This window comes from Gouania willdenowi, chromosome 17, assembly GCF_900634775.1.
Source record: "Gouania willdenowi chromosome 17, fGouWil2.1, whole genome shotgun sequence".
Classification (NCBI taxonomy): domain Eukaryota; kingdom Metazoa; phylum Chordata; class Actinopteri; order Blenniiformes; family Gobiesocidae; genus Gouania; species Gouania willdenowi.
The window spans coordinates 29767505-29780917 of record NC_041060.1 but is presented as its reverse complement, the minus strand read 5'-3'; the positions used below and the strand labels follow the sequence as shown (position 1 = coordinate 29780917).

General features: G+C 39.1%; 1 protein-coding gene across 2 annotated transcripts in view; it reads right to left on the bottom strand.

The window, feature by feature from the left end:
- Nucleotides 1–6845: 6845 nt before the first annotated feature.
- LOC114479849 (laminin subunit alpha-3) overlaps nt 6846–13413 on the bottom strand; it is a 68681-nt gene continuing 62113 nt past the window's right edge. For both annotated transcript variants that reach the window (XM_028473755.1, XM_028473756.1), the window contains 17 exons: nt 13285–13384; nt 13091–13207; nt 12840–13010; nt 11887–12038; nt 11629–11820; nt 11396–11544; nt 11147–11309; nt 10949–11073; nt 9962–10106; nt 9789–9884; nt 9539–9696; nt 9345–9462; nt 9124–9264; nt 8884–9014; nt 7402–7533; nt 7171–7291; nt 6846–6993 (listed from right to left, as the gene is read on the bottom strand). In XM_028473755.1, coding sequence (XP_028329556.1) covers nt 6988–6993; nt 7171–7291; nt 7402–7533; nt 8884–9014; nt 9124–9264; nt 9345–9462; nt 9539–9696; nt 9789–9884; nt 9962–10106; nt 10949–11073; nt 11147–11309; nt 11396–11544; nt 11629–11820; nt 11887–12038; nt 12840–13010; nt 13091–13207; nt 13285–13384 — 2217 coding nt within the window. In that variant the 3' untranslated portion in view covers nt 6846–6987. The remainder of the gene's footprint in view (nt 6994–7170; nt 7292–7401; nt 7534–8883; nt 9015–9123; nt 9265–9344; nt 9463–9538; nt 9697–9788; nt 9885–9961; nt 10107–10948; nt 11074–11146; nt 11310–11395; nt 11545–11628; nt 11821–11886; nt 12039–12839; nt 13011–13090; nt 13208–13284; nt 13385–13413) is intronic.

Sequence of the window (13413 nt, the reverse complement as noted above, 5' to 3'; positions counted from 1 at the left end):
GAGGAGAAGGCACTGACTGCAGAAAAACATGATACAGTATTATCATGTCAGCCTGTCTTGGCCTTGGTCCTCACTCCCAGTGGCCTAGTCAATACTTATTGTAAACGTGACAAAACTCTTCCCGTTTATTGGTAAGCTAACAGCGACTCCAAGATCTGTAAATGCGACCGTTTACAAACCAGCCCATGTCTGCTCTAGCGGTTAGATTATGTTATGATTCAGTCCTGTTTATGCGGAATGTAAATCATAACCAGCTACATCAGAATTTGAATCTCATCCCTTTTATTGAACCAGTAAATGCTACCATTTACAGACGAGCCCATGTCCGCTTTAGCAGTTAGGTTATGTTATGATTCAGTCCTGTTTATGCTGTAAATCGTAACCAGTTAAATCAGAATTTGAATTTTACAACTCATGCAGAGGAGCAAGTGAGCTACGCAAAGCTAATTGGACTGAGTTTCATTTCGTTTCATTGAGAGCCCCATTAGCTCCTGACTTATTGCAGGAGCCATTCTGCCTGGAGTCTCCTTCATTTTCATTACAAATATTTACAATATAACATAAAAAGCAGAAGATTTAAGTGGAGGGAGGGTGTGCTGGCTTTGATCCACTAACTTGGTCACCCACGAAGTGATCCAGTGGTATGGGGAGGTCCATGACAACCAGCTTCAAGAGTGACTGCAGCGTCTTGCCGGCAGCTCGGTTTGCTGAGGGCCACTTATCGCTGGGCACAACGCGGGTTTTGTGTCCTGGGACTTGTGTCAGGCAGGATCGTCACGCCCTGAAGTAGTTGCCAAACCTAAAGGTTTAGGGATATTAAAACGTGTGCGAACGTCACTCCACGCACTAAGAAGGGGTACAAACCCCAGGGAATCAGGACTGCGCATGTTCAGCGTGTCACAATGCGTCAACAATCCATTTAGCATGTTTCCCTCTGATTAATATGTAAAGTAGGTGGATCTTATAAGGGCAGCAAAAAAGGGGAGGGGGAAATGCAAATAACATTAGGTTTTAAAGTTTATTAAACAGCACTTTTATTTGTTTATTTAGTTTTCTACATTATTAAATGTTTGTGCAGCAGACAGAGAAGTCCAGCCGCCTCCAATTTCACTTCTTCAAATGTCATTTTGTGCCTCTGTTCACTCTCTTCTCCACGTTGAACTAGAAAAAGGGTGGTCTCAACCAGGTACCTCATATGCAGGACTGTGTCCGAGTGGAAGAAAATTACGTGGGTGCGAGTGACTGCAGAAGTCAGTTGAATGTTTAATGTTTGTTTTGATTTTCTATGCCTTAAATAAGGTTTTTCCTTAAAAGCAAATACCGGTAATATTTAAGTTACAGCAGGAAGAAAATTGTAAATAAAAACACAATAAGCTATAAAATGTAAGCCAGTTTGTAATAGTAGGAAATAATAAACGGCATAAAGTGTACAAATCACCACATTAGGTTTGTTCAGGAGCGATTGCAGCTCCAAACTGTGAGGCTGATGGTGAAACTCCCACAGAGGGTGAGTCAGTTTTCCTTACGTGAGTTGTGGTGTGGCAATTACATTGTTTTTTACAGAATACCTTTAAAATTGTTGGAAAGTGCCTCTCTACCCCGAAAAATACAATACAACATAAGTGAGCTGTGACTCACGACAGACGTGGATCAAAGTTTAAAAATAAACAAGCATTTGATAGCTGATAACTGTTACAGATCTTTTACAGATAGATGTTACACATCTACATGGTATCACAAGTGCACTATGGCTGAAGTATCACAACGTTTTGATTAATTATTTTTCGACAGTAACATTGACATAAATATGCAGACCTCTAGTACTCTTGACAAACTGCCTACCTATCACGAGGTTGGATTGCACTGTTGCACCCAGTGTATGTGCAGTGTCCCAAAGGGGTTAAAACAAAGGGTTAAAACAAAGTTAGACAGCATTACAGGCATAACACCAGTTAATGAGTGTCTAACATGGTAGTGTCAAAAAAGAACAGTATTGTAGTGTTTAGACCAAGTGAACTTCAACAAGGCCTTTCTCAGGCTGCATCACCCACTGAAATCCATTTAACAAATCATAGCAGACATGCCTGGTATTAAAGTATTCAGCGTTTGGGATGCCAAATGCATGTTCTTGCAGGTCCCCCTTGATGAAGCATCATCCAAGCTAACAACCTGAATGTCTCTGCACGGCCGCTTCAGGTTCCTTAGACTGCCATAGGGCACCTGCACGGGCAGCGAGGTATGTGATGGAGCTGCTTTTTACAGACAGCCCCGTGAAATCATGGTGGATAATATTTTAAGTCGGGGATGCATAGAGAAGATAATGACACAAATCTAAGATATTGGACATGTATGGTATGACAATGTACTTGTCCAAATTCATCCTGCGGTACAGCGAGCTCACAGTCAGTGTTCATCTCTGCACACTTCTCTCATCACAAAGTGCAGCCTGTGGTGTTTGCATGGCATGCACTCACACCTGCGGAATCAAGGTATGCGTAGATCCAGAAAGATATGCTGGTTTTTGTATTTAGTAGAGTATTTCATCTCTAGGCATCCATTCACAGCAGAGACTCACCATCATCCACAAATTACCTTACTGGCTAAACCACTCCACACAGCATCTCTGTGCCTGCAGGGCATGATGTCAAAACTGCATTGTTTAATGTTATATACAAACAAGACAAATAACTCATTATTACTGAAGCTCTTTCACGTGGACATGTATGTGTCTGTTTCTGTCCCCTGCTGAGCACCTATTCTCCAGAAGCTTCATTTATCAATCATTTTGTGCATCTTTATCAACTTGTACTCAGTGACTTGCCATGAGCACGAGGGTTGGGTAGGCAGCGCGTTGCAAATCGAGACCACCAATGTCGACACCAATGACAATTTCATATGTTTCGGCTGACAAGTGTTAATCTAACAAAATAACATCGTAAAACACCATTAAAGAAACATAAACAATGATTTAATATAACCTCCATATTCTCCCAACAAGATATATCTCATGACATGGCAGCACATCCGTTGTTTGTGTTGGAAACAGAAACACAGAGAAAATGACAACAACTCGGAACAGCCTCAGTGATGCGCATCCACAAAGCTAATCCGACCATTCACTGTGGAAAGTACGAATAATTTTCTAACCTTTTTTTTGCTGAAGGTCTGGTAGCTCAGGTGTTGGACTCCCATCTTTTAAAAGCTGTTGTTTTTCCTAAAAAGAAAGTTTCTTCATCGTCTCTAGCGCTGTCATCCTTCCTGTAGAGTTATAATGGCTGCCCACTAGCTAGAGAACGTAACAGTGACCAGGCTGTATCAATTCACTAATGCACTCTGAACGTACGTATAGCATTTAGCATAGCATGGTTACATCCAAAGGCAGCGTAGAATTTACGCAGAAAGGAAGATTGCTATGCTGCCTTTGGCCATAACAGTGCTATGCTAAATCCTATACGTACGTTCACAGCGCATTAGTGAATTGATACAGCATGGTCACTGCTACGTTCTTTAGCTAGAAGTGGGATAACATTACAGGCAGGATGACAGATAGAGAAACTTTCTTTTGAGAAAAAATGACCATGAGACCAACACCTGAGTTACCAGAGCTTCAGCAAAGGTAAGGTTAGAAAATTGTCCATACTTTCCACAGTAAATGGTACAAAAGGAAGGATTGGCTTTGTGGATGCTCCTCACTGAGGCTGTTCTGAGTTGTTGTTGTTGTTGTCATTTTCTCTGTGTTCCTGTGTTTCCAACACAAACAACAGATGTGCTGCCATGTCATGAGATATATCTTGTTAAGTACGAAGGCGATATTGAATAATTGTTTATGTTTCTTTAATGGTGTTTTACAATGTTGATTTTGTTGGATTAACACTTGCCAGCCGAAACATGAAATTGTCATTGGTGTTGACATTGCTGGTCTCGATTTGCAACGCCCTGCCTACCCTACCCTAGTGCTCACGGCACGTCACTGAGTAAGTTACTGATTCCATTTTTTAACAGATAACTTGTAATTGTACCGGATTACTTTTTTAAAGTAACGCTCCCAAATCTGGTAATAACACCATCTGGTTGTTATAAAATAAAGCTCACAAAACTTGGCGAAAGCTGTTTGGAGTGCGTTTATCTGCGTTATTTGCAGTTATTCTTTTTTAGTGTTATTTTTTCTGATTAATGCACGCATTAAAGTCACAGCCCTAGTACAAATATACACACACCAATGACCATGCGTACACTCAAACTTTGTGGTATAACAGTGGAACACAGTGATCAGCAATCACAAACCTCACATGTTCTCTGTTTCTTCTGATTATGAAAAGTTATCAATTAATGATTTAGTACAAAATTTGAGTAATTAATGTAACGAGTTACAAAATACAGCGTTGAAATGAAAACTTGGAATGAGTGTGCCATATGGCTTATCTTGTATTATTGCAGGATTTGGAAAGCCTTATATCATGCTGATCTGTTCAGTGAGAGCAGAGAGTGGCTTCTCAGCAGCTGCCACCTCCCCAAAAATATACTGATAGATTTATGTTGTAATTTGCAAATGTTTGTGCGACAGACAACTTACTTAAACGCCATCCCAGCGCACATCCAGCTGCTGTCTACGCCTCCAAGCAGGAGTTGCTGAGGATGGCTGGTTGATTGCTGAGTGTTGGAATGCTTAACAGTTATTTTCTGGGCCTTGTATGGTTTATGATAACATTTTTACGTGTAATCTGAGATACAGTTTTGCACTGAAGTTAGGGCTTCTGAGTCTGACCCCCATAACCAAAAAATCTGCATATCATCCTGGCTTGCTGTGTGGAATCCCTCAGAGCAGACGAGCCAATGACGACACAGAGTCTGTCCCACCCCGTAATGCAGCTGCCATTCAAACAAAAAAGAGAGTCATATTGATTTTAAGGAAATCTGCATGTCAGTTGTCTTTAAAAACTGACCCATTTCAGGTTTCACATGTTTAAGATTATTTTTAGGCATGTATCAATATGTGCCAGTGACTCATTGATGTAGTGTTTTAGGATGTTTGATAGTTAATTTATGGTTTTGGTCGAGTCAAAAATCCACTTGGAAAAGTCTGTTTAAACTTTCTAAAGGAGTACATTTGTGACTTTGAACCAAGATCATCTTTCTGGTAAAACTTCATTAAAAAAATACTGCAATAGGATTTTTGATTTATATTGCCATAAGTGTGATGTGTCAGGACAGCACCTCAGCCTGCCTCTCTTCCTCTTTTTTGGTGAGTCAGCACATTACAGGGAAACCGATAAAAGGGTTAATAATACAGACATCAGAACACTCAGTTTTACCAGTGAAATTGAATATATATATATATATATATATATATTATAACAAATGAGTACAGTGACCAATGAATTCCTATGCAAAAAGAAAACAGCCTATACTGGTTTTTAATGTTACTCGAGCAGATTTAACTTCTCATTATTTTTTATGAAGAATTCATGACCAAAGTTATGAACTTCCTTGTACTCATGGGCCATATGGGATATTTATCAAGCAAGTGTTGGTCCACAAGTCAATTGTTTGACACCAAAAGTTGAGACTCAGCATCCCTGTGGTCTTCAGTACCATGATTCTTTGATTTATGTTTGGAGCATTAGCCATGGAAGGACTATGGCTCTGCAAGAGTATTCTACCATCTATGCCACGGGATGACCGTAGTGCTTACTGGCGGTTCAATCCTAAGCCATGCCTGTGTATTGAGGTGTTCTTAGGCAAGACACTGAACTAGAGGTAAAGCACTTGGAACAAATTTCGTGGTATAATACATGCTATATATATTAAGACCATTTACCATATAAGTTTCCTTCAAAAATAGATGAACAGCCCTGTTTTACAATGAATATCATTATACCTTAGGCTTTATTTTTTTATTTTAGTGGACATAATAAAATTGGTTTTATCAGTCAAATACAGTCAATTTTTGATTCAAGCATCTTATTTTCTAGACCAAATGTATGCAAATAAAAATACAAATCTACTCTTTATTTATCACAATATTATAATTAAAGGTGTATAATATCTAAAAATAAATATAAATGGATTTGGATTTCAGGGCTTATTACAGATACTAATTTTAATAAATATACTAAACTGAGCCATGTTATGACCAAATACTATTGGTCCCACTTTTACTCTCCTACTCCTTTACTTACTTGAAACACTTAAAGAGTAACTAAAACCCCAAACTGCTTGTATTTGGCTATGATGTAGTGTTGTTGATTGATCCTATGGTCCAACTCTTGAAATTTTAGTCAATGTATTCCAATTTGGCGTATTTTATTGTCAAAATGTAATAGTGACTGCCCTATATGAGTTGAAATGGGCTAATACAATAAAATGTTGTTATTCAGTGAGAATGTTGGTTTGTGGTAGCACCTGTCGACGCTGCAATCTTTAGCAAGTAGATTGCATTGAAAGATTTGCGGAGCGAGAGATATGAGTATTGCATAGGAAGTTTACATATATGGTTCTTTTGAGATTTTATAGTATAGACTGGGCATTTGTCTTAACTGCCCCAGGAGTCCCACCCATAATCAAGGCATTTCTTGAAATTGCCCCCTAGTGGCACATCAGCCAAAACCTGGAGTTGAGTTACTTTTTAAAACATACTGAGTACTGCACACCAGAGGGTGTTCATAATGGCATGGCATATACAGTAGCTGTATACTTCCCTTAATATTACAGGACAGCGCAGTACAATTATTTTTTGGTGAGTATGTGACAAATATATTGTGACCAATGAGTTAAATGAAGATGTAATATGTTAGATGGAAACATTCGACACATTTGTCATTCAATCAAGAGTTTTTACTCAAGCATTCATGCAATATTTTCTCAAGTTTATTTAGTTACATGTCAGATGAATTAATTTGTGCTGAAGTGACATTGTGATGCTCAGAGCTGCATTTTAGAAACATTATTGATCTCTCGTGGCCATCGGCACATCTTTGGACTCCTTCTTCATCTCTGGAAATGAGGCAGCAAGACATTATGTCAACAGAAAGTATGGCAGAGGGACATAGAGAGAGAGAAAGAGAGAGATTTGTCCAGTCATAAGTCAATATTATAAATGTTAAGGTAACTTAGAGTCCCTGTAGAGAAACAGAAGGCAATGCAAGTATGCTTTACCAAGTGTGCGCTCACCTTTTTAGCACTCTGGTCTGACATGGGTTGAACGAGACTGTTTGCTCTGCAGACATCCAGCAAGATGTCACCGGAAGCCTTGAAGTGGCTCAGGTCCTCAGCTCTGTACAGATTCTCTAGGCTGCAAATAAAATAACATGAGCTTGTATTTCAACACACAAATCACACACACATCTTCTGAACTTAAGGCCAAACATAAAGATTGTTTAAAGAACTATCTGCTGAGATTACCGTCTGGTGTAGAGGTTGGACACACAGCCGATAAACTTGTCTTTTCCCAGGATGATGGAGCTTCCAGTTTCAGGTATGAAATTGTGGTTCTGTTCCACACCTTTATCTTCATCATCAATCAGCATCTCAATCCTGAGAACACAGTCAAAACATCAGCACTCACATTTCTATAGACCAATGCACCAGATTAGGAAAAGGCAATCCAAATTACCTTTGGAAAAAGTGAACAGAATGCTAAATGGACTTGATTTACATAGCACTTTATCCCTACACTGAAGTAGTCTCAAAGCACTTTACAATATCAGCTCATTCACCCAATCACACACTAATGGGACTGAGCTGCCATGCAAGGCGCTAGTTGACCACTGGGAGCAACTTAGGGTTCAGTGTCTTGCCCAAGGACACTTTGACACAGACAGGTATAGACTGGGGTCGAACCCGGTCGCCCAGAAAACAGGTCTCTCCTTTGTCTTCCTTGATCTACATTTTGCTATGAATTGCACCAAATTATTTCAAAATTTGAGTTAAAGCTGCTACCCATGATAATTGGATTTTTTAGATAAAATCATAGATCAATTAATCAAACATCATTTACTCGAAAATTGCTGCTCAAAAGTTTGTTTTTGACTCTCAATTTCAACCTCTTCTTCTTTTCAACCAAATGATTTTCGTTTTATTGATCAAGGAGGCATATACTATAGATTCATCTGATGAAACATTTTTCAGTTCAGCAGCTTTAAGACAAGTGTGATTGTCTTTAAAAATTAGGTTTTGTGCAAACTTATGTGAAAAAAAAAAAGTCAGTGTTTTTGGAAAATTGACGTGAAAAATACACATCTATAAAATTCCAAAAAAACTGAGTTCCTAAAACACAATTTGAGCTTTCTATAACTTCATAAAAGTATTAGGTTGAATCATTCATTATCGCCACTGAATATTTGGAGGAAAGTGCCAAAACAATGTAAGCGATAAGTGACAGATTAATACTGTGAAAGACCTAACCATGTCAGCATTTTATGTATCTTTATTTATGTGCAAGATTTGGGAGAAAAGGCTTGTTTTATTAGCAATGTGGTCGCTTACATCTTGTGCAATGTTATTGACAACTCACAGCTAAAGTTCTCCACGTAACCTCTAAGACTAATTCATGGCTTATGGACTGCTGGTGGTCCCAAAGCCACAGTTTAAAAAACACTTTTTAGTGGAAATAAAATTAGTTTCAGTTTTTTATATTAAATTCTTTACTGTGTTTGTCATATCATCATCACCATATGTTAGAGGTAACTGACTACATTGTCAATAGATAAAAGCCTTTTCCCAGTTTGTAAAGTACATTTTTTTTAAAAACTGGGAGCAACATTGCTAAACGGCCTCAGTAAATCTAATGCCCTTCTTGTAATGCAATTGTGGAGCTCACTTCATGCTGTTTTCAAATAATGACATTAAAATTAGTTTAATACTCATCAGCTGCCTTTTACTTACCTTTCAGCTCTTTTGGTCGCAGTTAAGAAATGCCATTTTCCATCATTGTACTGCTTGTTGGATTTGAACTTCTTGCTGTTGAAGCTGAGTACAACATGGCCATTTTCTAATGCAATATTTATCGAACTAGCCTGGGAAACAGAATGAAGAGGAGGTTTAAAACAGACCAAGTAGATAAAAACATGTGCTTAAATGTAACAATAATAACAATGTCAGACCATAAGCTGGAAATACACTGACCAACTTCGTGCCATGCAAAATGAGCCCCTGATTCTCTGTGCTCTTGAACCCAATGGATACTGTGGCATCACTATCGAGGCTAAAGTCTGGCAGGTCGGCTGAGAGGGAACTGAGAAGGCTGAACTCTGCATTACGGGAAGACTGTAAAGACACAAACGTTGCACATAAGCTGACACATCCACCTGATTGTCAGGTGGATGAACAATGGCTTGTTTTCTTACCAGGGACTCTTTTAGACAGCCTTTACTGACGCCCACTTGTTCATCAATGGGTTTAGAGTCTTTATTGAGCTGCAGATTTGTCAGGCACCCTTTGAAAGGCTGTATGGTGATATTATTTCTGTATGGAGCACAACCATGAATAAATTGCCCGTGAATTATACAACATACATGAACACTGATGGAAAGCTAACCACCTTTCCCTCAGGTCTTGTGGGGCACCGCCAATGTAAAACTCTTTAAAATCATTGATGTTGTATTCAGCCTGGGTTGAGGCAGCTTCCTGAGAGGCCACTCGGACAAAGAGCCGGCCATTGCTTATGATGATGAATTCAAAGTCTGTCCTGTCTTCCTTCTGAAGAGACAAATGTTGTGGAAAAATTCATGTGGCTTTGTTGAACAAAAACCTTAAACTGGGGAGAAACTTCTGTAGTGAAATGCTCATACCGGGAAAAATTTGATGTTTTTGGTGGCAGGTGAATCAAGCACATTACTGCGGATGAAAATTACTCCCTTCTCCACTGACACTGTGAAGTACTTGTCCTGTGACAAAAAGAAAATAAAACATTTTTTAGGAAGAGAACTCAACCAAAACTAAACACATGGAGTTGTAACTTTACCTCACTTCCGATATACACGAGCAGTCCATTTTCTGACCTAGATAATATGGACATACTAATACGGAGGGCAGGTACTGCCTTCCCAATCAACACTTTGGCAAAGCCAGTCCCTTCAAAGTAGAGCTCGCCCACAAGAGGGTTATATCTGCAGGAGATTAGATCATGAGACAGATATTAATCTTCACACAGCTGTAACACACATCAATTTAGAAAATGTGAACATCTGAGTGATGTTGGTCAAATTGGCACTCAGATGTTTAGAAAAACTGTGGGTTCTACTTCCACACTGTTTATACTGTCACGTGTTGCATACAGTATATTTGTGTGAACATCTAACATGTATATGAATAGTGTATTTGTATACTCAATGGTGCATTTATTCATGTAAGCATTCATAAATGCTGTATTTATTGGGCTGAGACAGAACAGTGCTGTAGTGCTTAATACGTATGCCTCACAGCAAGAAGATTTTGGCTCCTGTCCAGGAAATCAATAACCTTTCTGAGTGAGGCTTGCATGTTCTCTCTGCTTGAATTTTAAACTTTCTCTGGCTACTTTGGTTCTTTCTTAGTTTGACAGTCCAAAAACATGTATGTTAGGTTGAGTATGATCTAAGCTAAGATGGACACCAGCATAACCTGTACAGTATCAAGTGTGAACAGAATATGAATAAATGGTGGTTTGAATTTCACTTTATCTAACACCTTGATGTTGCCTCCTTGGGGAAGGGAGCACTGCATGTATGATTTCATTTGGATGTGGTTAGAATGATTTTTGACTCAAGGCCAATACAAATATGCAACATAATGTACATCAATTATCTTCTCTTTATTTAAAGTTTGTTACTACTTATTAAAAATGTTAATTTGACTGATAATGTACTTTAGATTTACCCAAGTAGTGATAAATGTGTTAAATGAATAATGTAAATTTATAATGTACTATAGGATTCAATGAACTCTTATTCAAAGGTGATCAGTTCCTCACCTCGAGCACGGAGTTTGGCTGATGTTCACTGCGTTCTGGAAGTTATAGAGACTGATGGCTTTGTCATTAAATGAGGAAAACTCAATGCAGCCCTTGTATTTGGGGTAATTGAGTGACGCTGGTGGCTGCATGAAAAACAAAAAAAGTTAGACGTGACTTGAAGGGACCAATGGACTGAGGGAATCCTGTGCTGCTTACAGTGAAGTTGTCAGGGTAGCCTCCAACATAGAAAACAATGTCACTGGGGTTCATATCCAGTAGGTTCTTGCTCTGCTCACCCAGCGAAGAGCTCTGAATAGGTTCACCAGGTTTAGGTGAGGTTATATCTTTGGTGAGGACCATCTGGGCATCTTGGTAAATTCTAAATTAGGTGACAAAAACAAACATTCCTTTTTAAAGAAAGGATCAGACTTCAGTAGAGCAGAAAGAATAGATGCATTTTCTTACCTGCGTAGTTCCACTTTGTCAAACGTGGCGGGTTCTGATTTAGATTTGGTGATGTAGCCTGTTTGCATCACATACTCGACTCCATTGAGTTTGTACACGCCGAACAAAATGTTTTTCCTCAAAGCCATGCCTATGTAATTCTTAGAAGACTGCAGGATACAGTTAATTAGTGTTTTTAATAATATCACAAACCTCATTGAAGATACATGTTTATGGACAATTAAATTACATACATCTCTACTGCCAAGATACATCACAAACAAGTCCTCCTCTTTTGTCTGTCTGCGCCTGCGTCGGCCATCCCCTCTTCCCTCTGGCCGCTGCAGCAACAAGGAAAGGGTTGTGTAGGCTTTCAGGTCGTCAAGATTCTGTGGTGGACGAAGTTCTACGTGACCATCGCCTACAAAGTTCATGGGAATACCAATCTGGAAAGAAATCAGGAAGTTAATGCCTGCGGAAAGTAAGGCTACATTTTTAGAAACACTCCTCACCCTGTTTGCAGCATCCCTGGCAAGTTCGATGAGTTCTTTGATCTTCTTGATGTTTTCTGTGATGTTGTTATTTGGAAAAAACTGTGTTGTCAGGTTGGTCACCTCAGAGATCTTATCGCTCAATGATGGGATGGTGTTCCACAAGTTCTTCACTAAGGACAAAAAATATACATTTGTAAATAAACTACAATTATGTTTCCATGTACAGTACTCCTGGTGGGGAAACACTGCTATAAAGAGTTGCAGTAGTTTGACGAAGCCAATTCCAACTTAGATTGAGCAGAGTGAAAACTCTGGACAGAATACACCACTGCATCACACAAACACCCACCCACGCGCACACGCACTCCCTGTGTATCTGAGACTCGGATTAACTTTACATTTATGCTTTGCTAGGAAACTAAAGTGCATTAATTGAGTCCAAAGTGCTTCACCAGGCACTAATGTTGGTCATGGAATATAATAACTGCCTGAATTACACTACATTAGTACAGGTTTTGCAAACAAAACAACTAAATATGGCTTCATCAGACCAGATCACCTCCACATATTAGGGTGCGGTCCTGTTCCAGGACTCCTAGTGCATTGGAGTGCAGCAGTGGACATGAGACATTTCTGGCTAGTCTATCTATTCACAGACACACAAACTTTAGCACATTAGGTATTTTGACATCTTGCTATTAATATATTGCCATTTCATTGGACCACACATAAGCCAGACTCTGCTATCCTGGAGATGGTTAAGCATTGACTCCTATATACTGCTCTACCTTCATCAGATTGCTTTAGATAATATCAATAGATTAACAACTGCAGAACAGAAACAGCCCAAATGATCTGGAGTTTTGTTGTAGCCACAAACATGTGCTATGATAAAGGAACAAATGTTTTACACTTCTAGTATATTTAACATAAGACATGGCCCTGAATGTACCAGAAGTATCTTTGCTCACCAGTTTTATCCACATCGTCCAATACATTGCCAAGGTTGGTGTCCACTGGAGACACATTAATTTTGTCAAGTTCCTTCCTGATGGCATTAAGTCGGTCCATTGTTAAGCCGGTTGAATCATTGGCTGCAGCAGCCTTAGCTTTGGCGTTGTCAATAAGATCCTGAATGTTCTCTGGTTTGTTTAAAGCAGAAAAGTTACATCAGATCAGACAAAGTCCTTTAAACATGTAAGCTTGAATTGATCCTTTCTACCTCTGTTCACATTATTCAAGTCATCCACCACAGCCTGTATGTCATTCTCCAGAGATGTCTTCTTCTTGTCAGCATTTGCTAGGCGTTTCTTGAGGTCAGGAAGGATGCTTGCAGCATCTGTGACACAAAATAGCAGGTGTTGGGCAGGTTTTTTGCTAAATTATTAACCACAGCATATAAAAGTGACTCAATACTTTGAAGGTCTTTCTGTGCATCGAGTGCATTCTTCAGAAGCTCCTCACTGGTGTCTTTCAAGTTCTGAGTTCTTTCTGGGAGTTTCTGCCTTTTTACATTCTGACATAAACAAAGAAAATGAATAAAAA